This window comes from Motacilla alba, chromosome 15, assembly GCF_015832195.1.
Source record: "Motacilla alba alba isolate MOTALB_02 chromosome 15, Motacilla_alba_V1.0_pri, whole genome shotgun sequence".
NCBI classification, from domain to species: domain Eukaryota; kingdom Metazoa; phylum Chordata; class Aves; order Passeriformes; family Motacillidae; genus Motacilla; species Motacilla alba.
In genome coordinates this window covers 10,455,244-10,480,330 of record NC_052030.1, presented here as the reverse complement: position 1 = coordinate 10,480,330, position 25,087 = coordinate 10,455,244, and the positions used below count along the sequence as shown (strand labels likewise).

The following is a 25,087-nucleotide window of genomic DNA, read 5'->3' as shown; positions in this document are numbered from 1 at the left end:
CCCGTGGCCAGCTGGGAGCTGCTGGGAGCTGCCGGGAGCTGCTGGATCCCTCCCCTCTCCCAAACCTCGTTTGGCTGCCTCCTGCTCCAGCGCTGGTGTTGAATGCGCTGCCCCGGGGATCGATAGACGGATGGTCACCCAGGCTGCGTGAGCAGCTCCTCTGTCACAGCCCTGACAGCGGCAGATCAAGATGAGAGCGGGCAGCTCGTACATCGAGCGCTCTTTAAAAAGCGGGATGAATTAATTACCGCCGTTAATGACCGGGGAGAGACTTTAGGAAGCTGCAGCTGATGGTTCGGAGGCTTGAGCCGGGGGAGAAGCTGAGTAGGTGGCACCTCACGGTCCTTCAGTTCTAAGTCCTTCTGTTCCAAGTCCATGGTGATGTGGTCCATGGTCTCCATCCACGTGAGACCAACCCAAATTTGTAGGGTTGGATGAGTCCCTGCAGATCTGGCAGAGGAAATTCCTACCTAGCAATGAGGGCGTTTAGAGATTTCTTTTTCCTGATCCTTTGGTCCTCCATCCCCAAACCTCCCTCCAACTGAGTATCCTCATGGGATGGTGCACCCGCGGGCTGGGATGGTCTGGTGCATGTTCCCCATCTTCATGAGAGCAACCCGAATTTGTAGGATGTGAAGGGTCCCTGCAGATCTGCCAGGAATGGACCTGGGGAAAAGATATCTAAATGCCCTCATTCCTGATGAGTGGAATCCCTGCATCCCACACCAGCAGACTTTCCTCCAACACCCCTAGGCCATGGAATGATGCATGATCCACGGGCTGGGATGATCCCCAAATATTCCAAGTGCACCAGGGCTGCATCAACACCATTACAACGCTGTGGTCGCAGCTGGATTTGCCCCATCCAGGTGTTTGCTCAAGACTGTGTTAATTATGGTGATTTTTTTAATTGCTTCAAGGGTCTTTTTGCTCTTTCTCAGCCCCCTTTGAAGGAGCTGAGATAGCACAGCTGATCATCCCATCCTCCTCCACCTTTCCTATCCCGGTTATTTATTATGCAGCATCACCAGGATTGCTCTCAGACAAGACTTGTCAGCTATAAAAGACACTGGCAAATTTTATTAGTTGACAGAAGGGTGGTGGTTTTATTTTTTTCATCCTGAAAATATTAAAAAGTCATTTTAGTTTAGAAACCTAATTTTAATTTAGTTAGGTTTTAATTTAATTTAGTTTTTAAATTCATTTTCCAGCAGAACTCAATTTTTCAAGCGTAATTTGATGCCGTCAGTGGCCATAATGTTTAATGTCCTCCCCATAAATTGCAAGGATGGCTTTGAGATGATTTACAGGATTCAGGGGGATAAAGCCTGGCCCTGCACGTGGGAGAGGCTGGAGAGAAAATGCTTTTATTGTGGCAGCTGCAGCAGGCAGGGTGTTACCTACAGAAAAATGGGGAAAACCTCAGTTTTCCTCTCTGCTCAGCATTTCTTGGGGATGGATAGGAAGAGAGATGGCCCTGTGCTGGGTGGGGGTGCTCCAGGGATATTCCTGGATCTGTGCTGAGATGAGGGGGGATCCCAACAGGGGTCCGAAGAGTTTGGGATGGTGACATTACCCCCCAAATCCATCTGCTTTCCCCAAAGTGAGCTGAACCATTTCTAGGCATGGATGGAGGAAGCTGGGAGGTTGAAATCAGGGCAGACCCTTGGAAAATACAGCATAATTGAGTGAAATTCCCTCCCAATTTCATCCCTCGAAGCGTTGCATTTAATTACTGGATTAGAGAAGTCTTCAGACCATGTATTGAACATTATAAATGGGGATGAGATGATTCTGGGAATGGCTTAATGAAGCAGGGGAGATGGGTGAGGATGTCTGCCTGCACCTGTGGGTCAGGGCCACATCGATTTAGCAGAGGAGGAGAAACCCTTTGGTGCTTTGGGGAGCGTGGCCAGGGGGAGGTTTTGATTTTTCCTCTTGATTCTGGCTCCTGTGTGGCAGCAGTTGGCTCTGGGAATTTTTGCCCGGTGGAATTTGTATTTATTTTTTGGTTATGAAGGGGCCAAGCTGAGTGTTCACAGATGAAGGACAGCATTGAGGAATCTCCCAGTGTGGATTTGGGATGTGTCTGCTGAGGGGCAGGTGGTTTTGGCCAGGGTTTGGTGCTGCTGTATCTTGTCTCAGCCCTGTTCCCCTGTGCCTGCCTCCCTGCAGGGCTGAGGCTTGTGCTCCATGTCTATTGGATGGATCCAACACTGAATTCCTTTGGTTAATTTTAACTCAGAAGCTGGTGATGTGTTTTAAGAGATGATCCAAAATCTTCCATGGGAATGGGCCAGAGAAAAGCACCTTAAACGATGTTCCTTGATGGGGAGAGGGGATGTGAGCACAGCCATCGTGTGAGACACTGAAGAATCCCTATGGGAGCAGGCTGCCATGTCCTGGGCTGTGCCACCATCCTCCTGTACCACCATCTGCCCGTGCCACCACCCCCTACAGCTTCCCCCGGTGTCCCCACAATGACTTTGGCCTGCTGGTTCGGGTTCCCCTCCCGGAGGGGTCCTGCCCTGCCAACGCCTCCCCCATGTCCCATCCCAAGGCCGCTGTGCCAGCACCGAAGGTGAAATGGCAGTGCCCTGCTGAGGTGCCAGTCCCTCCCGGCGAGATGGCATCGCCGCCCAGCGTCCCCCGGGTTGTCATGGTTACTGACACATGGGACCCCAGAGACCCGGCTGGGAATTAATGGCAGCCCGGGATAAAGGATTCCTGTCTGGGCCGAGTTGATGGATTACATTGATGTGCCATTTGTCATAGCGTAATTGTTCTGGCAAATGTAATACCCACTCGTATAAACATTGTGCTGCTTTGCTAATAAAACTGAAAATAGGAAGAGAAAGGATGATGCAGTGTTATGGTCAGGCAAAGAGACACCGCCTCCGCTCCGCGCCGGCACCGGGGGCTTCTGCTGGACACCTGCCCCAGCCTGCCCTCTCCACCCATGGAAAACGGGCAAGGTGGCTGTGAGATCCTCTGGGATGGGGGTGTGGCATCGTTTTCCCCATCAGCGCTTTTGTTTGGGGGATCAGAGACGTTCTTCACCCCCAAATGGGCAGCGGGACCCCTGAGGGTGCTGAGCCCATCCCTCCCCAGGTGAGAGGTAAATGAAGCTGGGGAACTTTTGGCATCTGAGGGGCTGCTTTCACCTTGAGGGGCTTTATAAATGGAGGGTTTCTGGCACGGTGGGCACCTGTCCCCAGGTGCCACCCCCTGCCCTTTCTTCAGAAGCACCAGGGTCTGACACTGCCAGGAGCAGCTGGTGCCCAAATCCCCAGGTAGTTTTGCTTTCTGATTAATCAGCCCCTGGACTGGGAGCCCAGCAGGGCTATCAGCTGGAGATGAATTGCTCATCCTCCTGCAAGCAGTTCCTGGTGCTGGAGTCAATGGAGAGGGGTTGGAAAGTCCTTCCAGCCACTCCTGCTCCTCACCCAGGACCCTGGGTCACTGTGAGGATCATCATCCCTGCATGCCCAGCTTGGCTGGCAGTCAGGTCATGACGCTGTGCCCATGTTTCAGAGTTCAGGACCATTTTACCTGTCTTCTCCCATTTTTCTACCATGAAAAGCGATGAAGATGAGGAGGAAGAATAACCCCCTTTGTTGCAGCTCCACAACCCCCTCCTAAATCCTGGGGTAGTCGAGCAGCATCGTGCTTTACACACTCATCTCTCCAAATGTTTTGGAAGTTTCTGGTTGACCTGATTCGTAGAAGAAAAGATAAACACCCTTTCTGTGTTTGCAGTCATATGTAATTTTTATCTCTTGACCTTTAAACGTAAGCAGCAGTAAAATGAAGAACTATGGCAGTCATTTAACACCCTGCCTGTACTAACTGGTTTCTGCCTGTGAGCCGTGGTTTTAAATTGGCTAATGCAGAATACTTGCAGAGCTAATAATAATTCAGATTACTTCTGTCAGCTATTCCGGTTTCATGGGTAATTTAGTAGTTGAATAAATTTTTAAAAAAATTCATTCGTTCCCATGCACTGTTATGAATCAGTAGATGGTTTACCATTGGCAGCAGTAACTGTAAGAAGATTTAAATTGCTACTGAAAAGGATTTGAGTGAAGGTAATGTTTTATAATGTTCTAAGCCATATGCACTACTTTCAGGCCTCATCAGTTTTACATTGATTCCTAGTGAAGTGTTTAATTGCATCATGAATGCAATATAATTCAGTTCTTTTTGCTAATATGGTATATATCTCAAAGTGATATACAGCACTGACAGTGAAGACTCAGGGTTTTCTTAGGATCTTAAAAGATGCCTCTGTGTGTGTTTGCACGCGTGTGTGCACAGCTGTGCGTGCCCGGGAGCGTTTTCCTTGGGAACCTCAGGGCTCTTGGTTGGGTGCTCGGTGCTGAGAGCTGCCGGCTCTCCAGGGGTGTCTGCGTGGGCATCAGCAGGTAGGGGTTTCTATATTAAAATATGTTTACCTCGTATAAAAATCAATTTTAACATGTAGAAGATGCATACTGAGAGTTCAGCTCTTACAACCTGACTGCTCTGAGGTGGGCCGGTGCTCGTTGGGCAGCTCAGCTCCAGCCCCAGCACTGTTTTGGTTCTTCCCAGCGCTGCTCATGCCTGTGGTGGGAGATGGAATCCTGATCAGAGGCACAGGGGTGGTGCTGTCAGAGCCTTGTGGGCAGTGGATTAAAAAACCCCCACGATTTCATGGTGATGTGAAGACGATTTGAATCCGTCCAGGAGCTCTTGGGGACGTGGCAGGTGGCCAGCCAGCAGCAGGGAGCTGTGTGCTGGTGCTGCAGCTCTGGGAGCCCTCACCCCGACACAAAGCCCGTTCCTGTCCTGCTGCCAGGCTCCTGGAGCTGTGCAGGATGAACTCTGTGCCCCTCGGTGGCCCTGTGCTGGCCCTGGTGCCCTCCCCTCCCTCCTGATCTGTCTGCTCCCTGCAGGGCAGGAACTTCCCCGTGCCCCCAGCTCCCTCTTGCTGCTTCTGCTCATTACAATTTCATCAGTTAATTAAGGATTGGGCCCTGGTGTCGTCCTGGTGGGAAAACTGAGGCAGGCTCAGTGCTGGCTGGGATTTTCCCATGGGAGAGTGCCAGCTCTTGGCTCCAGCAGAGCGAGCATCCCCCATCCCTGCCGTAACCCCGATCCACCTGTCTGCATCCTGCTGCTGGCTCTGTTTGAATTCCCAAATTTCCATGGCTTTGTGAGGTGAGGAGCACCCAGTGCTACCAGGGACATGTCCCTGGGGGTGGCTGCTGTTGGCTGCTGCTGTGAACCTGCTGCTTTTGCCTTTGGGAATCTTGTGTTTGAGATGGAGCTCCTCGTTCGGGATGCAGCATCCTTTACTTTGGTTTGCCATCCCGAGCAGGGAAATCCTGACCTCAGCTTGGCCCCATGGGGCTGGGGGGGGTTGGTGACAGCGGGATCCAGCCCCACATGTGGAGTATTCCCACAGAAGGCTCCTCCTTGGCCGTGGTGCTCCCCACCGGCGCTGCGGGGGCCGGGATGCGTTCCTGCTTTGCAGCCTAATGCGATATCAAAGTCACTAACATGATTATGCTTATATATCATATTAGGGAAAATGAATACTAATTCAATACAAACTACTAATTCAGTAGAACAGAAAATTGCTGAGAGAATAGAAAATTGCTGAGCGTGCTGAAGCTGGGCAGGGCTGGGAGGAGAGGCGCTGCCTTGCTCCGTGCTGGAGAGCTTTTCCTCAGTGGTTGTGGCACTGTTAGCCAGGGTGACACGGAGCATCCCAGGATGTGTCAGTGCCAGAGCTGAGCCAGAGAGTGGCTCTGGAGGTGGCTTTGCCATGGAGCTGGGGAGAGAAACCCTCCTTTGCTTTTGGTCCAGAAACTTGTGGCCAGGGATGGGGAGATATTAACTGGGAGCAGGAAAGTGGCTGGTGGGAAAGGGGGCAGTAAAGCTGGTGTGGGAGGGTGAACTCCTGATGGAGCCGGTGTTTTAAGCTGTTTGTTTTTCCCAATGCATGGATCACATCTTGTTCCTGGCCTGGTGTTGAGTGTGGACTCCCCAAGCTCCAGGGGAACACCTCTGTCCTGGGGACACTGACTGAGGCTTCCCATGGTCCTGCTGCTGCAGGAACTACATATCAGGCTCTTGGTTTAATTGGCTTCTCCTTCAAATTATTAGTGCTTGTACAAGTTTTCAGGCCACGCTGTTTCCCGGAGCCGTGTGGCATTCCCAGGTTGTGGCGGCTGCCTTGGATCTCCATCCCTGGCCAGGACACTCAGTGCCATGGAGAGGGCACCCAAATGTCTCTGATTCACTTCTAAATCAAGAATTTGATTGCAATTTGATGCGTCTGCTGTGGGTCCTCTGCACCATGGGGACAGAGCAGGGTCCTCAGTGCCCAACCCTCCACGTCCTCCCATCCCACACGGGCACCTTTGGACACGAGCGTGGCTGGTTCTGGGAATGCCAGGTATTCACCCAGTTCAGAGAGAGCTGTAAGTGGGACACACAATGTCTCTGCACTAATATGGTAGGAGAGTCTTATTGTATTAGCAATTTCCCATCAGATCATGTCATATTAGTATTGTATTGTATTAGTATTTGTTTTCACTAATGTGATGTGAAAGTTGCTAATATGATAAGACTCTTGCATTGTATAGTGAAAACAAATATTAATATGATAGGATGGAAAATAGCTAATAAGAAACTAAGTTGCTAATCTGACGTGATGGATCTCCTAAAGGAATTGGTTGTAGCTTTCCTGTACTTTTCCAGGATCACCTTCAACCCCGCTCGGGGTGGGGGACAGGAAGGCAGCAGCGCTGCTGTGTGGCGCTGGTGGGTTTTAAAGGGATGAATCCACCTGGAAAGCAAGAACATCTCCTTTGGGCTTCAATCCAGGCTTTCGTTAGGCAGAAGAAAAAAACAATCACGTGTTTATGGGGAAGCCCCTGTCTGCTGGAAACCCAAGGGTCCTGGGGCAAGCTGATCCCTGGGAAACACAGCAAATATGTATTTAGGGAGCACAGAGCCTCTGACAACCCAGGAGGCTGCCCCAAGCTGCAGTTACACCGCAGTCTAACTATGACAAGACATAACCACCAGTTTCCTAATTTTATTTTATTTTTTCCCCAGTCACCGGAGCAAAATATCAATTTCTGACACACAGAGCCCAGGGTAGGTGAACCAGAGCTAAATAAAAATAAACATTAAACAATTATTGGAATTTAGCTTTATTTAAAAAATCAGCGGGGTTGAGGGAACGAGCCACCTATTAACGGGGAAAAAAAAGCTATTGGGCTTTTTAACAACATGCTGTTTCTTGGCGGAGGCTGGGATTTGGGCTGTGCACAATCATGTTATTGATTAAAGATGATGTAGCAGCAGCACAATTATATCACAGTTTGTGCTCGCCGCGGTGGTACCGTTGGCCTCTCATTTGTCTGTCGGAGATTGGTTTGTTTGCCTTGCCCTTCCCTGGTGTTGCTTCTCACTCTGATGGGTCCCCTGGCACCAGTGGAAGAGGCTCGGGGTGCTTGGGGACTTGGTGTTGTCTCTGTGGTGAAAATGGTTTTAATTGTTTCTTTTCCTCCATTCTGTGTTTAATGGTAATTCCGGTTTCTGCGCTGTCGACCGTGGTGATGCAAAAATAGGGGAATGTTGGGGTTTTGCAGGAATTGAACAGCCTGGGATGGATCAAGAGCAGCATCTCGGTCTGGTGGAAGGCGTTCCTGCCCGTGGCAGTGGGGTTGGAACAGGATGATCTTTAAGGTCCCTTCCAAGCCAAACCATTCCACGGTTCTGTGACCTGTGGTGGCTCTCACCCTGCACCGCAGGGTCTGGTGTTTCCCTGAAACCAGAAATCAGGCCAAATCCAGCCCAGCTGATGCTTGGGGCGCCATGGCAGGCAAAGCCTCGGGGAAAGGCTGTTTTAAAGCATTTCCAGAAAATTCTGTACTGGAATTAAGAAGCCAGCATGACAGGATGGAAAGGGGCTGCGTGGAGCGAGCGGGTGGCTGGCGGGAACGTGCGCCTTCCAATGGGTCTATAATGCAATCAATTCTGTATATCCCCAGTGAAACAGCAACATTTATTTAACGTCTTTTATAGAGCAGCTGAGTTTTATCACAAATCACATTCCATTTCTATTCTTCGGGGACCCCTTGAAGGCTAAAACGCACTTACTTTCCTCCGAGGAAGTTTACCAATTCTTCAATAAAGCCCCATTTGCATCCGTATGTAAAATTGACACATTTATTGAATATTAAACATTTGCCTGTTGCCTGTGCACTTCTTTCAACTTTATCTGGTGCCCTTAAAAGTCGTTAAGGGAAGGATATATCAAAGTCATAATAAAGGCATATTTATGGATGGGAAGAGGATGCTGGAATCTGCTGGAGGGGTTGGTGTATCCTGTTCAGGGGCTCCATCCTTGGAGCAGCACTTTATTCTCTGCTGTCTCTTGGCAGTAACCACCTGGCTGTGTGTTTGCTGTGAGTCTCCTAAAGGAATTTCTGTGCTCGAAAGCTGTTCAGTGTTGGGTGCTGCTCGGGGTCGTGCCAGGTTGCAGGAATACACTTTTCCAACCCAGAGTCAGTCCAGCTAATTAGCAGGAGGTCCAATAAAACAAGTTTTTCTTTTATCACTGTTACTAAGTGCTGTTGTAAATCAATTAAAATGTATTCTAGTAATTCTATTTTTCCTTGGCGACTCTGTTTAAAGAAATACTGAGCCATTAACAGCATTTTCCACATGTTTGTTTGTGTGTTTACGGGAGGATATTGAGCTGTTGCTGTCGAGTTTGGTGCTCAGTGGTGAGCTCAGGATCCTGTCCTGTCCCGTGCTCTTCCCACGAGCCATGCCAGGTCTCTGCATCCATTTATTTGGAGAAAGGTGCAGGTTTTTTGAAGGTAGTAAGGAGGGAATTTTCTTTTCCTTGAAGCATGGATATTCATGCCAATGGTTGTTCTAATTATGAATCGGTGAAGACGCAGCCATGTCCTTTGAGCGCATTCCTCAGGGGTTTTTTTGGGGGAGTATTAACTCAGGAGGATGTGGTAGCAGTGTGTGGTGATCCTGCCCAAACAGACCTGTCACTCCAGTCCCTAAAAACATGGCAGCCTTTGTGCAATGGGAAAAACCTGGGTGGCAGGAGGAGAAAATTTGCCAGAAGCAAAAAATGGGGGATTCATCGCTTTAGCTGAGCCATTCATTCTCTCTCTCTCATTCCCTGCCTTTTCTTTAATTCACATTTTTTTAAAGTACCATGTAGGAATCTGGGCTGCCTTGCCCTGCTCTAGGGATAATTTCTCCCAGGCCACTGGCTAATTGAGGATGCCTCGTTAGGCTGGGAGGTGGCTGCTGGGTGGTTTCATTGACTCTGGAATGTCAGCAGAGCACATACAGCCACTTCTTGCTGGTGGCCACCTTGGCAGCTCAAACACCCACCCTGCCCCACCAGCCTGGAGAGCTGAAGGTGCTCCTAAATCCCATCTGGAAACAAATCCCTGCCATGGGGGGTTAACTTTTCAGCTCTGTGTTTTGGCAGCTTTTAGGAGAGTAATCCCCAAGCCGTGTTTATTGTTTTCCATCAGTTGTGCTTATCAAGAATGAACTTTATACTTTGCTGAGCACCAAGATGGGACCAAACTATCAGTTTTTTGGGGGTTTTTTTGGAGGGGCTGAATTTACCAGAAGGAATAAGGAGCATTGAGTTGGAGATTTAGGAGCTGCTCGGTTGTTTTGAAGGATTTCATTTTGTCCCTCCTTTGGAGCAAGGTGACTCTTGGAATGCAGTTGGCTGCAGGATGGGGTTTGGCTCCTGCTTTGCCATGGTTACAGCTCCATCCTTGGATGCTGAATTATAGCATTGGGTTAGAAAATTAAGTTCCTAGGGCTGAGACACCCCAAATTATCCCAAATGGAAGAGCAAATGGGTGTGCAGCAAACCTTCAGAGGAGCCAGCCCATCCTTGCAGTGAAGGTAGATTTTTGGGGCACTCGTCCACAATAGTTTATAAAAGAAATAAATAATGAATGTCACCTGAATGGAGCTCCAGTAAACGCAGCTCATCTGGAGTGTGTAATAAAAATAATACACAGCTGCCCCTCGGCAGCTCCCGGCTCGCTGCTGGATGGGAGGAGAAGCCCCTTTGCCAGGATCCTGCTGCTGGCACGACCCTCATCCCGCTCAGAAATCCCCAAAAGCAGCTCCCGGCACAAATAACCTTCCCAGTGCACCGAGAGGCTCTTCTTTATGGGTGAGGGAAAGTGCTTAAAATGCTTAGAGGGAATAAACAGCTTTTAATGAAGTTACATTGCCACATAATGGGTATCATAAAATTGCCTTCATAGTACAGGGTCCCAGGATGGCTTTTATTATCGACTGAGCAGGAATCCTGTCTGTAAAGCTCCAGCAGCTGCAGAGAGGAGAATGCAAAGTCTTCTTAAATTACCTGATTGAAATAACCGGCAAATATTCTGCTTTGCTGCTTTGTTGAAGGCAAAGCTGCCTTTGGGGTGGTCTGTCAGACCTGGTTTGCAGCTTCTGAAGAACACAGGAGTTTCATTGCAGCAAAACAGATGTTCATCTTGTTTCTCTATCGGCTGTTTGATGAGAGATTTATTGCTCTTCTGCTGGGCTGGAGCTCCTCTGCTGTGGAGTCTATTAGGCAGCCCAGGAGCTGGCGGGGAGCCAGGGAAGCCGCGTTTTGATGAAACCCATGAAAAAGCCTCGGCTTGGAAGGCGCCAGTAATAATGCATCGGCTAGACTTGGATCGGGCGATTGATTGCCGTGATTTGATTTATTGATCAATACCCTCAAATTTGGCGTCTGAGAAGCTGAACTAATCTTTAACTGCTGTGAACATCTCTGCCTGGTGGAGAATTAGAGCTGATAAGGAATGTATGAAAGGAATCTGAGCTTATCTTAATCACACAGTGCCCCGGCGCTGCCTGCGCCGAGCGGGAGGGGATGTGTGCAGAACACAATCACCAGGCAGAACAGAGCAGATCTATAAATTGATGGAATTCAAAGCCTCCAGCATCGATTACCATTATAACAAACAGTGGTGCGCTGAATGTCTGATTATTTTTAGACAAAGATTCTGTGCTCTCAGCAGCAATTTTGCTGATGCTGTCACTGTGTCAGATGTCTGTTGTTGATTGCAATTAGATGCGATACAAAAAAAAAAGAAAAATTTAAAACTATCTCTGCCTATAGTTTTATTTCCACTTATTAAATCTCCTCCTTTGTTTGCCTCCTCCTAATGTCTGCAGCTGGATGAAATATTGCATTACCAGAAGAGATCTCGTATATTCAGTTGGGTATAATCACTTTACAGATCATTGGATTATATCTGATATGGTTCAGATAATCCTGGGGAAATGTGGGACATTTACTCTGCCTTGGTTAAATAAATGCGCCCTGGTTTAGGGTTTTCAATGTGAATCTGCATAACATTTGGGTTTCTGAAACAGGGTCTGCAGCCCTCCCAATGATCCAATTCTATTAAAGCACTAATCAATTCCCTGTGACGTCAGTCTGCTTTCCTGCCTGTCCAACGTGGATTTATCCTGTCCTTTTTAAATGGCTTGTGGAGCTGCCATAGCGCAGGCTTTCATGGCTTGAGGAATGGTCACTCGCAGCAGTGGTGATGGGGAGTGGGCAGTGGGGAGCAGGGCGCATCAGGTGCCACAGTTTGGTGTTCCAGGGTTCTGTGTGCCAGGATCCCAGGAGGATCCATTGGTTCGGTGCTTTCCAGTTTCCCTCCAGTCCTGGTGTGTGGCTGAGTGGCCACGCTTGGGACTGATCAATGTCGTGGGAATGTCTCCACAGGGAAATGTGGCTGGGAAAGGGCGGTCTCCAAATGGCTCTTCCCAATGGGAAAAGCTCTTGGGGAGCCCTTGTGAACCACACATGAGGGCTGTGAGTCCATACAGGCATCAGGACTGGGAGTTCCTGGGGGAGCCCTGTTGGACCAGGCTTGTCCTGCTGGACGCTGGGCTCTCTCCCTGCACCCCACACTTGATGCTGGTGCAAAATAATCGGGGAATGCCACATTTTAACTTCAACCCAGGCAGGGGCCGTGGGCTTTGGCATGTGGCTGCACAGTGGCCGTGGCCCTGACCTGGTGGCCAGAGGAGCAGAAGGTCTCCTCTTGAACGTGACCTCATCTTGCGCAGCCACGCGCGGCTCCGGGGCTTGATGGAAAAATGCAGCGCGGCGGCGGAGGAGTTATGTGCTGCTGGCAGCTGGTGTTTTCTTTCTTTGGGAAATCTAATATATTGATTAGCTTTCTTCAGAACAGCATCAATAAAGCGTATAATGGCATGGCTGGTGCCTGCGGCGTCTCCTCCCCTGGTCTGAGCCCCCCTGGAGCCGGGAAGGACCTTGGCTGCTCCGTGCCAGGCTCCGCGTCCCGTCGGCTGCTCCTCCCTTTCCTGGCATCCACGGGCCCTGCTCTGCCTGGAGGACATGCTTGGCTGGACACCCTGATCCTCTGCAGGGAGCTTATCCTGGGCAGCCTTCCTCCACCTCCTCCTCCTCCCGTCCTGTGTCTCCGTGTTGCCTCTGCCTCCAGCAGCTTTGGCTCAATCAGCTCTGGCACGGAGGCACTTGGCCAAACCCTGGCAAATATCTCCAGGGTGTGGATGCACCATGGTGGACGGTTGGGACGTGCCTGTCCTGGTCATCCCCAGGTAGTGAATGTCACCAGTGGAGCCACCATCACCCAAGGGGGGTTGTGTGACTGGTTGTGCTTTTGGGGAGTATTGGGTGTCAGGGGAGCTCATTGCATCCAGGAGCACACGGATGCTCTGCCTGTGCCATCATGGCCCCCTTCCCAGCTGTGTCCTGCCCCTTGGATGGCGGCTTCAGCCCTGTGGTCACGGCTGGGGAAGATGGAAGGACCCATTAAAGTGCCTGAGAGAGTTTAGAGGTTGGTTTATTGTTGTTTATGCGGTTGTTTTTCTTTAAGCTGATTGATTGCAATAATGAATGGGGCCCAGAAATCAGCCGGAGCGGCGGCTCGAGGCCACCGCTGGATTTAAAGTCCTGGTTGGCTTCAAACCCTCTCCACTGTTTTAGCTTTCACTGGTAAAATACACAGAAAACCAGCAGGATCTTATTTAGGGCCCTCCCAAGCCCAGATCCACCCTGGGATGCCAGTGCTGGAAGGAGCTGGTGCTTGCCAAGAGCTGTTTTGTGAAGTGTTGGGTTATTTATTGTTCCGTGGTTCACTGGAGAGCGAATCCATCTGGAGCCACGGCCCGTTCCACCACACTCTTCCTTGGCACCATGAGCCAGGTAAAGGCAGCACCTTCATCCAGGATTGATCCCACTTACGGATGCTTTTATTTTATTTTCAAGTCTGATCCGCTTGTGAAGGGATGGAGGAACATCCTGGTCCCCCAGTGGTCCGGGGTGGAGGTGTCCAGGCTGCATCCCACCAGCCAGGAGCCTGGAAGGGTTTTCTCTGCTTCCCAAGCATCTCGCAATGAGCTCATCTCAAAGAGAGATTTTCAGAGCAAATTGACAGCTGATGACTATGGGAAGATGTTTTCCAAAGGAGAAACAATTTACAATAATTAGAAATTTATAAAATGTCTTTAAACATGGTGGTAATGGGGATAAGAAAACACTTGCTGCAGTGTAATCAGTTATTAGCAGCTGATCATTTATCTCGATGGATAGTTGCTGCTGGTACAGGAGACACGTGATAAAAGGACTCTTGATTAACTAATTTGAATATCTTTTGAGAACAAATTCTGAGTTCTCTTTTTTCTCCATTGTAACGGATCCGTACATCTGCGAGATAAACACGGAATGAATATGGAAATGAATATTATTGTGGGAGTGGAGCCCTCGAACGCCGCTGCCGCCGTCCCAGCCCTGGCCCTGGGAAGCTGCCTGGGGTGGATCTAATAGGGAAGGGGCCTTAAAGAAGCTGGCTGGGAGCAGCTGAGGCTGGGATGCAGGAGAAGTCTGGTGGGGGATTTGCCGGGATGTGGGGTCTGGAGGGGCAGGACCAAGCTGGGCCCTTCCATCAGCCCCTCTTTGGCCTCTGGAAGGAGCAAGATGGCAAAACTGTGGAGCTGCCTGTGAGCACCAGCAGAACACCAGAGCGTGTGATAGCATCCCTTGATAGATGGGTTTTTTAAACACACAGCCTGTTCCTGCCTCCCCGGGAATGGGAATCTGATGCGGGTCTCAAATCTCTGCCCTCTGCGAGATCCCATTACAGCTCCTCTGATAATGCTCTGTAAACCCCGATTCCATTTTAGATGCTGAAACCTCACTCTCAGCATCTGTGCCCTGGACCACTGGTGGCCCTGGGATGGGCCCTGGGGTGACCAGTGAGACCAGTGGGGACCAATCCCTGCTCCCTCTGCTGCTGTGCCATTTGCTGTGTGCCCACAGCTGCCAGGGGTTAAAGATGTGGCTGGAGCAGTTGGGAAAGCACAACAAGCTTGTATTCCTCTTTTCTGGCACAGCAGGCAAAGGGAGGAGGTGGCTGGTGGGGGTTCAGGGGGATCTGCTCCCAGTCCCTCTTGGTTTCCCTGGCAGCTCCCAGCCCTCCATGCCCTCGCCGCGTTCCGGAGCAGCTCCTGCTGCCTGCGAGTTATTCATCGTCCTCAGCCACTAATGGACTCCATTCAGCTGCTTCTCCCTCGTCTCCCCCCCCCAGTGTGATTCATGTAGTGGCTGGAAGCAGATTCCTTTTGGCAGTGAGAGTCCCAGATATTTTATATTTACGCATCATTTTCTTCCCGGGATCTCAATTTTTTCCCTTCTCTCATCTCCCCCTTTCTCCTTTCAGCTCCATCCGTGCTCAGACGGGGTCATGGCTCTGGCTCCATCTCCCACCATCCCCTCCCCACATGCTGCTGAGGGTGGGGGGTGCTGGGGGATGCTGGATTCATCCTCTCCTGCAGGAATGGGAAGGAGATGCTCGGAGGTGTTGGTACTGCTCCTTCTCAGCTGTATTTACTGCAGCGAGGAGCAAAGTCCACGTAGCTGTGGATGCAGTTTACAGGTAATTAAACTCAGCTTGGTGGGGATTTAAACATTAATATTGATGCTAAAGTTTTTAATAAAATATAGGGAAAGAGAGAAAGAGGTATTGATTCCTATAGGCTTTTTATTTTTTCTTTCTTCTGGTTTCATTGTCGCAGGGAATGTGTTGATGTGTTGGTGAGCATGAAATTAGGGTGCCCTGTGCTGGCGCGGGGTCTGCAGATGGGGACAGATGTGATTCCAGAAGGACAAACTGGGAAAGACTTAGGAAAATGCATTTGGGATTGATCCATATGGTGAGGCTGTTCCTGCCCCAACCCTCCTGAGCATCCTCTGTGGTGGCACAGGCTTGGGGACAGGCTTGGGGACAACATCCATTTCTTGGGAATGGCGCTGAGCCTCCAAGGTTTCTGTGTCAGCTTCTGCATCCTGCGTGTTGCTCTCCGTCGTGGCTGGTTCAGGACACAACCCCTTTGACCACCCCACTGTCTGTGTGTCTGGGCTCATTCCAGCATCATTCCCATTCCCACTGTAGCCTTGGGGGGTCCCTGAGATCCCCCAGTCCTGTGGTGCCACCATGGTCATCCAACCCCTCCTCAGCCGTTCCTGCGCCGCACCAGAGGCCGTTAAAAAGATGCTGACGGCCGTTTTTCACTCCCTGCTTCTCTGTATACACACAGGACCCAGCTTTATCTGCTTTCTCGCCAATATTTTTTTATATAACAGTGAAATATTTATATTGTCCAATAAAAGGCAGTAACTTGCAATCTCGCGCAAATTCATCGGAGACCGGGAGCTTCGTTGTCTGCATTTTCCACCCGGCAGTGACCCCTGGTAATTGGCTCCATACATCTTTGGCATCAGGGATTAACATACAGAGAAGGGCGTGATGGATGGCCAGGGTCACCCCCTGGCCTGTGGCCTGGCTGGCAGGGGACGCTGATGGCCCCCTGTGCTGGGTGTCCTGCCCCACATCCCATCACGGCACAGCCAGGCGGGTTTTGGTGATGCCAGGGAAGAAAGAGCCAAATCCCTCCTGATTCGGGCAGCCACAGCTTAAATCCCCACAGTGCCGGGGTGCAAGGCTGCTTTCATGGGAGTTTTGAGGTTTTGTTGGGACACGAAAATGGAGCAAACTGCAAGTCCTGCAGGCCAGCACCAGCTGCTGATCGTGAGGGAGGTGGCTCCTTCCATCACAAAACAAATTTGCCCCAAAAATGCCCATTTTGGGAGCAGGACGGGGTTGAATCACCCGCAGCCGGAGCCTGGGGCACAGCTGAGCCCCAGGCAGGCACCTCCTGACCTCAGCCAGCAGCACCTCAGCCCCCAATTTATCAAAAAGCAATTAATGGCCACCCCCCACCCAGGTTTTTATGGTGTCTGTCTCTTCCCCCCGACTGCAGGGCAGTAATTAGAGTCTGTCTAATGAGGTTTCCATAGCGGGAATACGTCCTCTTGCCATATCTCCCCACCAGACAAAGCTTTTGCCACAGTTTATGGTGCCAACCTAAATTTTTTCCGGCTGTTTTCACCCTGGTACAAGCTGGATAAGGACCAGGACATCCCCTGGGCTGTGGAATTTACCAGGCAGCACCCAAGAGATCTCTTCCCACCGCATCCACCCCATCATTTTTATTCGATTTTATTTTTTTTTTTCCTACATTCCACCAAAATTAAAAAGCCATCTATATCTTAAAAACCTTATTTATGAACACTTAAGCGTAAGTAAGTCATCTTTGGACGGCTTCCCTCCCTGCTGATGGATGGAATCTGGCACCGAGGTGGACCGGGAGGGAAATCTGGCAATACAATATGCTGTGCTTGACTATTTTGACACTCGGAGTGCGATGTTTTTTTTACAGTTACTGATGAGCTTATGGCACTGCTCCTTTTGGAGAAGCGAGGAGGAGGCTGGGGCTGAGAATATTGATTAGCAAGCTCCTGATTATCTCAACAGCCCTCTCGGCTTGCCTTTTCTTTTGCTGGGAATACAGAATTCCTTCAATTATTCATGTGAGCCCCCTTGTCGATACTGCCAGCGCGACACCGAGCAAAACTGGTCCGGGGGAATTGTATTCCTCAAATTCAAACTCCAGCTCTCCTAAACCCCCTTTATTTTATTTCCCCCCCCCCTTTTATTTTATTTTCCCCCTATTTTTCTTGTTGTTTTTGTCCACCTTTTGTTTTTGTTTTGTTCCAGAAGGAGCTTCATGCCGCTGCTTTGGCGCTGGCAGGGTGGTGGGGGGAAAGCGCAGAGTCTCAGAAACACTTAATTGAACTCAGTTGGGAATTTAGGGAAAAATGTACCTGAGGTTCAGGAGATCTGCTGTTAGGGAATTAACTCGGCAGGACAGCGGATTTCCTTCCCCAGCAATGAGATTTTTGGGAGCTGTAGATGTGAGTGGCTAGCAAAAGCGAAGTTAACTGGCCACAAAGGCAAATTTTAGCCCCTGACCTTGAGGTTTGGGGATTTCTGGCTCTGGCCACCTCTGGTAGCTGTGTTGGGTGGGCAGAGCTGGAGGAAAGGGGCTCCTTAGGGGGTGCAGCATCCTGCTGGATGCAGTATCCACCTGGATGCATCCCAGCAGCGCGGGAGGGAATTTTGGGTTTCGAGGCGTTTATAAAAAGCAAACGTCGAGCGCTTGGCGAGGAGCTGCTGGCACCCAGCTCGCAGCCCAGATGGGGGGAGATGGGTTGTTTGTTAGAAAAAATGAATTAAAAAAAGATGAGAAAGGGGGGGGGCAAGAAAAAAAAGAGCAACTCTAAAATAGCTTTTCTTGGAGGCTGTGTGGGGAGGGGTGTTTCTACCAGCCTGGCTGGGTGGGAGGGAAAACTGGCAGCGTTATGGGGAATGCTCAGAGGAGAGCTGGGCAACGGGGGCAGGACCTGCCCTGGCCGCCCACGGTCCTGGGGATGATCCCAGGCCTTTCCCAGCCTGTTGGCTCTTGGGAGGATGAAATGGGAAAAGCCCTGGGTGGGACAGACCGGACAGAGCTTCCAGGCAGGGCAAGGAGCCACCAGTACTGGGAAGTGTCAGAAGGGGCCAGGATGTGTCTGGGAGGTGCCAGGGTGTGGTTTGGAGATGCCAGGGTGTGGTCTGGAGATGCCATGACGTTTCAGATGTTGCCAAATCATCACCAGGCAGCACAGTGACATAGCCAGGAGGTGCCATGGCCAGGAGATGCCTCAGTGTAACCGGGAAGTGCCGTGGTGTAGCCAGGAGGGGCTGTGGCACATCCAGGATCCCAGGATGAGCTTGCAGTGGGGGATCTGAGGAGGAGCTGAGCCACTTGTAGGGTGGGACAACACGGTCCCAGCCCACCATGCTGCCAGGGAAGACTTCTCCATCCTGCCCCAGGTGCTCCACATCCACGTGAGCCTTGGCTTTGGTCCCCGACGCTGGCGAGAGTCTGATGGCACTTCAGGACACCTTTTTCTCCCTGGCAATTTAGTGTTTTCTTCAGGGGCTGCTTCCCCTGCTCCTCTAATGTGCTTGGATGGAAACCCCTGGAGAGCTGCTGGTGTTCCGAGCTCGCCAGCAGCAACACATTAGGATCTGTCATCTGCTGAGCATTACCTGGGTTTAAATCTGTCTCTTTGGAGCTACGGAACTGCATAGGAAAATATTAAAGTAAACAATAAGTGGATTTACACAAATGTGGCTGATTTCCATATTTTTCATCACTTCATTTTATTACTGGGTTTACTGATATGCTCATTTATTTATAGAGCAATCCAGTATTGATTCATTCCGATGCACTGTGCATAAACACATAAAAGAGAGTGATAACAATAGGAATACATTTTCAGTCTTTTAAATACTGCGTTTTTTCCAATAGTCTTCATTAGATCCGCTCCAGGAATATGAGCAATGTCCTTCGGGAAGCCCAGCCGGCCCCTCCGCCCAAGTGGCTCCGGATTTATGGGGGTGTCAGGGAGAACAGGATGCAATTCCCAGCTCAGCAGCAGCTGCTTCCCCAGCTCTGCCACCTTCCTCCCACCAGGGAGTTTTTCCACAGGAGGTTTTGGGGGTTTTATCCCAAAAGCTGGATTCTGCTGCCTTCAGGTTGGGTTTCTGGGCTGCTTTGGTGCCAGGTGGTGCAGGGTGGACACCAGTGGTGCTGCTGCTCCTGGAGCCAGGCTTAAGGGGGATCAGGACTCTGTTCTTCCCCTTTATGCCCCTTTCCCCCCTCTTTTCCCTTCCCTTTTTTCCTTCCCTTTCATTTTTCCCCTTCCCTTTAATCCTCCTCTATTTTCCTTTTCTTTTCAAATATTTTTCCTTTTCCCTCCTTTTCATCTTTTTCTTATCTTCTCTCTTTTCTCTCTTTATGCTTTTTCCTCTTTTCTGTTTCTTCTCTCTTTTTCTTTTCCCCTCTTTTTCCCCCTCTTTGTTCCTTATTTCCTCTCTTTTCCCTTTTCCTGCTTTTACCTTTTTCTCCCTTATCCCCCTTTTTTCCCTTTCCCCCCTCTTTTTTTCCTCTTTTTTCCTTTTTCCTCTTTTTCCTCTTTTGTTCGCTCCTTTTTCCCCCTTTTCAAATGTTTGAAAACCTGCACCACTCCCATCCCATCTATTTCCCCCTCAAACCCCACTTTTCCTCCCTCCCCGTGAGTATTAAGCAGGGAGAGCTGAGTGCTCCACCACCTGCATCACCCCACAAACTCAGGGTGATGGGTGGCAAACATTCCCCCTCTGCTCCTTCCTCTAAATGGGAAGGAAAAAAGGGGAAAAAATATAATTTTTTTAACTATTAACCTGGAGGGATGTGGATGGGCTTGTGGGGCCCTTTCTCTCTCCTATTCCTGAATACAACTCCTAAATATTTAGGCTCTTAGATAATTTTTTTTTCCTCGAGGAAGGAGTAGCAGGACCAGAAGAAATTGTAACCACAGAGCTTTTTATTTTTCCCCCATCTTCAACTAAAGGGCAGCTCCTTTCTCTCCCCAAAAGCAGTTTAATGGCAACAGCTTGAGAGGGACAAAGTTTGAATATCCTTGTGCCGGAGAAAAGAGCAGAGCGAAAGCCCTGCTAATTACAAAAGTTGCTTTATGAAAGATAATTCAAAGCAATAATTTAGCAAACATAATCAAGTAGCGCAGATGGGGATTTTGATGAATAGTTTGCAACATGCAATTAGCAGCTCTTGCAGTTACATATCATTAACCCTCAGAGCACAAAAATTATTTTCTCATTATTAGATGAAAAGGTAAAATTAAGCTGACTAGACAGTAAAGGAACAAACTACAATTAATTACCTTCATTTATTACAGTCATTATTTTAAACTTATTTTTTTTTACTCTGATAGATAGATGAAAACATCTAAATTAAAAGTTTTGTTCCGCTAAGTGGGAGGTGAAACTTTGCAATCCTTGGGGTGCGGGGCCAGCCTGGCTGCATCCCAAATCTGGGGATCAGTGGGAACCCCCTCATCCCCCCCATCATCCATGCCAAGGATGCAGAACCTGAGCATCCCTGCCTGTATCCCACACCAACCTGGACCACTGCTGTCAGCCACAGAGGGAATTTTGCCTGTTTTTGCAGAAAAATATTTTTCCGCAAGCATAACTTTGCAGGAAAATATTTTTCCTGGGATATAATTATGGGGGGCTTGCAAGAAATCCTTGCTGGGAATTAACCTGCCCAGGTGGCACCCTGTGCTGATGGTGGTCAGAAATCAGCCTGTTCCTCACTGGGTTGGATGCTGGAAACTTTGATTTTGAGATTTGTGTTGGTGGCAGATGGTTCGGAGCTGCCAACTGTCAGCAAATGCACTAAAAAAATAAATTCAGGGAAAAAGAATGGAAGGAAAAAAACAAAAAAAAAAGGAGGAAAGAACCAGCTCGAACAGTCAGTGAAAAAAACATGGATTAAGTTATGGTGGGGAGGGTGGATAAGCTTGAAATATTTTCCCTGTCTCTGATGTGGGTGCTCAGCCCAAGAAATCCTGTGGTGCCCAGGAAAGAAAGAGCTTGGGCACCTTCTCCCTGAGGCAGCAGGGCCAGGATGATGTGGGATAAAAAGAGGGGGAAAATAACCTAATGAACTGAGTATTCTCTGTCTCTGCTCTCAAGAACTTTGCCAAAACATCACTGAACTTGTCAGGCAATATTACAACAAAATTAAGAACCAGCAGCAATTTTCTCTCATTCAGGATCCCGCGCTTTAGGAAGTGAATTATTAATGCATTTTTTTTCCTCCGTTAAGCAGTTATTTGCAGCAGTCTTGGTGTATTTCTCATTAGAAATAACATCATCTAAAGAACTTATATTGATTCTTCTTTCCCCCCCCCTTTTTTTTTTAATCTCCGAATCATGGATGTGAACAACATATTTCTGTGATGTTCCCTTTAACTAGAATTCTCAGGCTTTATTTTTATATTATTGATCTTTTTGACATGAATTGCTTTTTGGCCTTGTGAAAATCTTGGGAGCTGCTCCTGCCTTTGGAGGAATGGGGGGGGAGGAGGGCTGTGGGGTCTGGGCGGGTGTGATGGGTTTGGGTGGGTGTGCAGTGGGTTTGTGGTGGGTTTGAGGGGTCTGTGGATGTGTGTGAGGATTCTGTGTGGATCTGTGGGGGTGTGTGAGGAATCTGTGGGTGCACAATGGCTCTGTGCACCCTTTTGGTGGATTTAAGGAGTCTGTTGGACACTGAGGCACCAAAGGACCCCAGCACGTGTCTGGTTCCTCGTGGTGGTCGAGCTTCATCACCCAGAGCTCTCCCAGGACAGTGACTCCTTCCCAGTCTCCCCCTCCTTGCCACCATCTCTCTCTCTCTCTCCCCAACTTCTTTACACATCAGCAAAAAAAAACCACCCAAGGAAAACAGCGAAGCCTTGAATTAATTTTTTTTCATCACTTTTCTTCAACATTTGGGGTCTCTGTTGCCGCTTTCTCCCCCGACAGCTGTTCCTCCGCGCTGAAAAAGAGCTCATTTGTGGTTTACTGCCACCAGTATTTAGATGGAAATAACCCACTACTTATCCTGCACTTGATCTGGTGGATGTAAGAATAAACTCCGTGCCGGTGCGACGCAGATCCCGCGCCTCGGGAGCGGGGACGCTCAGACGCTCCCAGCGCCGGGGGAGTTTTACCGTTTTGTCACTCAATTATAATAATATTTCTGCTTCCAAATGTTTAAAAAGTTGGCTTCGGAAGGTATAATCATGGCACAGAGGCCAGCCTGACAATAGTAATTAATTAGGCTATTACGCATTCTGCAGTGATAATTGCTTTGCTGGAAAGTCACCAGCCATGAAAAGGACCCGGCAGTAAATGTAATTTATCAGACGGCGGCGATCCCGTGCCGCGCCTCACCTTGAGCCCACGGATGCTGTGGAGGGAGATGGAGGGGGGAAAATGGGAATTAAGAGTACCTGGGTGTTTAGTGCACAGGCAGAGCTCACTCAGAGCGGGCACTGAGGGCTCTGCAGGCGGGCAGTGGGTTTGTGTTGCTGACGGGCGTCGTGGGGATGGGGAGAATGGGAGCGATGCCACCCTGAACTGAAGCAGGGACACTCAGCTCCCCCAGTTTTAGCCATTTCCTCCTCTTTGTAGCATGTTTTCAGATGTTGTCCTCTTGGATGTGAATGCAGGGTATGGTTCTGCATCAAGAAAATGAGAATTTAGGTGTTTTTTTATAAGACCTTGATTTTAAGGCTGATGTGGGGTTTTCTCAGGTGTTTATTCAGCTCTGTGTGAGGAATTACAGCAGTTTCAGTGCTGGGTGAGACATCCCTGTGTGGGACTCAGAGCTGCTCCAGCAGGAATCTCCCCTGGCATTTGAGTAAATTATCCCCCATCTGGAAAAGATCACTGAAAATGTTAAATATCTTTTTTCTACTGACATTTCCTACAAGTTTAGTGGGACTCTGGTAGAGCTCAGTGGGTGGCTGGCTCACCACGTGCCAGTTGCCCACGCTGGTGGTGGCCTGGCACTGACATGGGCTGGAATGTGCTGGAGCCCAGCACAGGGGATGCTTCAGGCTCCTTCCCACCCCTCAACAGGGATGCTCAGACCTCCACAGGGATTGCTGAGGAGAGGGAAAGGTTCCTCTTGGAAAATGCTTTGTCTCTACGATGGGATTCGAGGAAGGAAATGCAGTGCAAACAGCTTGGTTTGGAGCCTGGGCCAGCTCTTTGCCCCTGGCATGGGTTAGGGGTGCACAGGGACAGGCACGGGTGGTGGAGAGGGAATGGAGAGCATCTGGGCTGGATTTTTGCTCTGCACCCTTTGCTTGATGCCAGCTCAGGGGAGATGCAGCTCTTCAGAGCAGCCGGGGCAGGCCCAGGCATCCCCATGGCCCCGTGTCTGCTCCTGCTCCCCTCCTGTGTATTCCAAAGGGTTTGGGAATGGGGAAATCACACAGGGCAGATGCCACGAGCAGCCCAGCACCGCTGTGTCCCCACATCCCTACAAATCCCCCACCAGGGCTCACCCCACCAGCAGATTCAGCAGGCATGGCTCTGTCCTGCTCCAGCACACGGGCAGTGCTGGCTCCTGGCTGCCTCCTCCCTCCTTTCCCCTCTTCACTATTATTATTTTAAAGCACCCTGGAGCCAAGCATTTTTGCAGAAGGCTGAAGAAAAGCCCCCAAATTCCTCCTCTGCTGGAACCGCGGTGCTGAGAAAGTAGGTTTGTGTACGAGCTGCTATAAAAAGCCCGGCTTATACAATTTTAACAATAGAAAAATGATCTTTGTGCTCCAGTGCCTGCGAGCTCCGGAGGAGAAGGCGGCTTGCTCAGGTGGCTGCTGGATTACAAATGAGCCGTTTGCTTTGGGTTGGAATGACAAGCGATGGCAATCTGGGCTGGCAGGGTGAGCCAGGAGCTCTGCTGGGAAAATGCTCTGGTGTGGGAGCTGCCACCAGGCTGAGGCCCAAAGTTCAGGCTTTGTTTCATAATTCGCCCATCGGTGGCTTAAGAGCAATTTAATTGATTATTTCCCTGTCATAACAATGTGTCTGATGGGTGGGCACCTCTTCCTCCATCACTGGCTGCTGTGAGTGCCCAGTTTGGCTCCAGCTGGCCATTTTCCAGCTGGGAATGGGTCACTTCCATCCCTGATGCCTGTGCCCTCGTGTCCCTCTGCTGCCCCATCCCATCCGCTCCAGGTGGGGCTGGATGTGAGAGGTAACCAAGGGGACCTGGTGGGCAGCAGCCCTTGCCCCGAGGTGTCATTGTGCCTTGAAAAATTAAAGGGAGTAAATGATTCATGCTCATAAATGTTGGATGGGAACACGCAGCAGATTAATGTTGTTGGGTTATTGGGATGCGGCTGGTGCGAGTGTCACCAGCACCCCTGTACCCCAATGGCCGAGGGGGACAGGAGGACGTGTCCCAGTCCTGTGTGAGCATCACCTCCACCCTCAGCACCACCCTGGGAGGGCGGCTGGGGAAGGCCGTGCGTCGGACCGGGCCCGGCAGGCGCAACGACGGGCGGGCTTCTTTATTTCTTATTTAAGCGCCGACATTAAATTATAATTTTCATTTACTCAGAGCACATCAATGATTTAGGGCGGCGTGACACGGCAGCGGCACGAGGAGTTTAGCCACAGGCGGCGAGCGGCCGCGCGGGGCACGGAGCGGGCGCGGAACGTGCCGGGGGGACCCGCGCGCCGGCTGCGGTGGCACCGATCCCGCCGGCTCGGCCGCTTCCTTCCTCCAAGCCCATCCCTGACCCCTTCATCCCTCTCCCCGCAGGTGATTGCACTTAGTAAGAGAAGCAAGGAGGCTGAGACGGCTTTCCTGAGCGTTTACAAGCAGTTGCTCGAAGCTCCAGGTAAGCAGCGCGGTGGCGACCTGGCTGCCTAACGAGTCGCGTGCCGGTGCCCAGAGGAGCCAGCGAGGACCGCGGCACCGTCCCCGGCACGGCTGGCACCGTCCCCGGCACGGCTGGCACCGTCCCCGGCACGGCTGGCGTCGCCGACCGCGGCCGGCGCATGGTGCTCTGGAGATCCCAGCCGAAGAGAGGAGAGGAAGCAGCTTTTGCCATCGCTGTGTTTCAGCCCCTGAGCCAAATGCATCTTGACATTAGGAAAGGAATACATTTGCTCAGCCCGTGTAGTAACACTGCGGCTATTCCCACTTGTCTGTTTGACGG

General features: G+C 50.3%; 1 protein-coding gene across 13 annotated transcripts in view; it reads left to right on the top strand.

The window, feature by feature from the left end:
* The window catches only part of CUX2 (cut like homeobox 2), a 61,896-nt gene that overhangs the window by 21,110 nt on the left and 15,699 nt on the right, over positions 1 to 25,087 (top strand). For 6 of the 13 annotated variants that reach the window (XM_038152692.1, XM_038152694.1, XM_038152695.1 and 3 more), the window contains one exon: positions 24,688 to 24,766. In XM_038152692.1, coding sequence (XP_038008620.1) covers positions 24,688 to 24,766 — 79 coding nt within the window. Of the gene's footprint in view, positions 1 to 24,687; position 25,087 lie in introns of all 13 variants that reach the window. The other 7 variants (XM_038152700.1, XM_038152702.1, XM_038152699.1 and 4 more) reach the window with 2 other exon arrangements.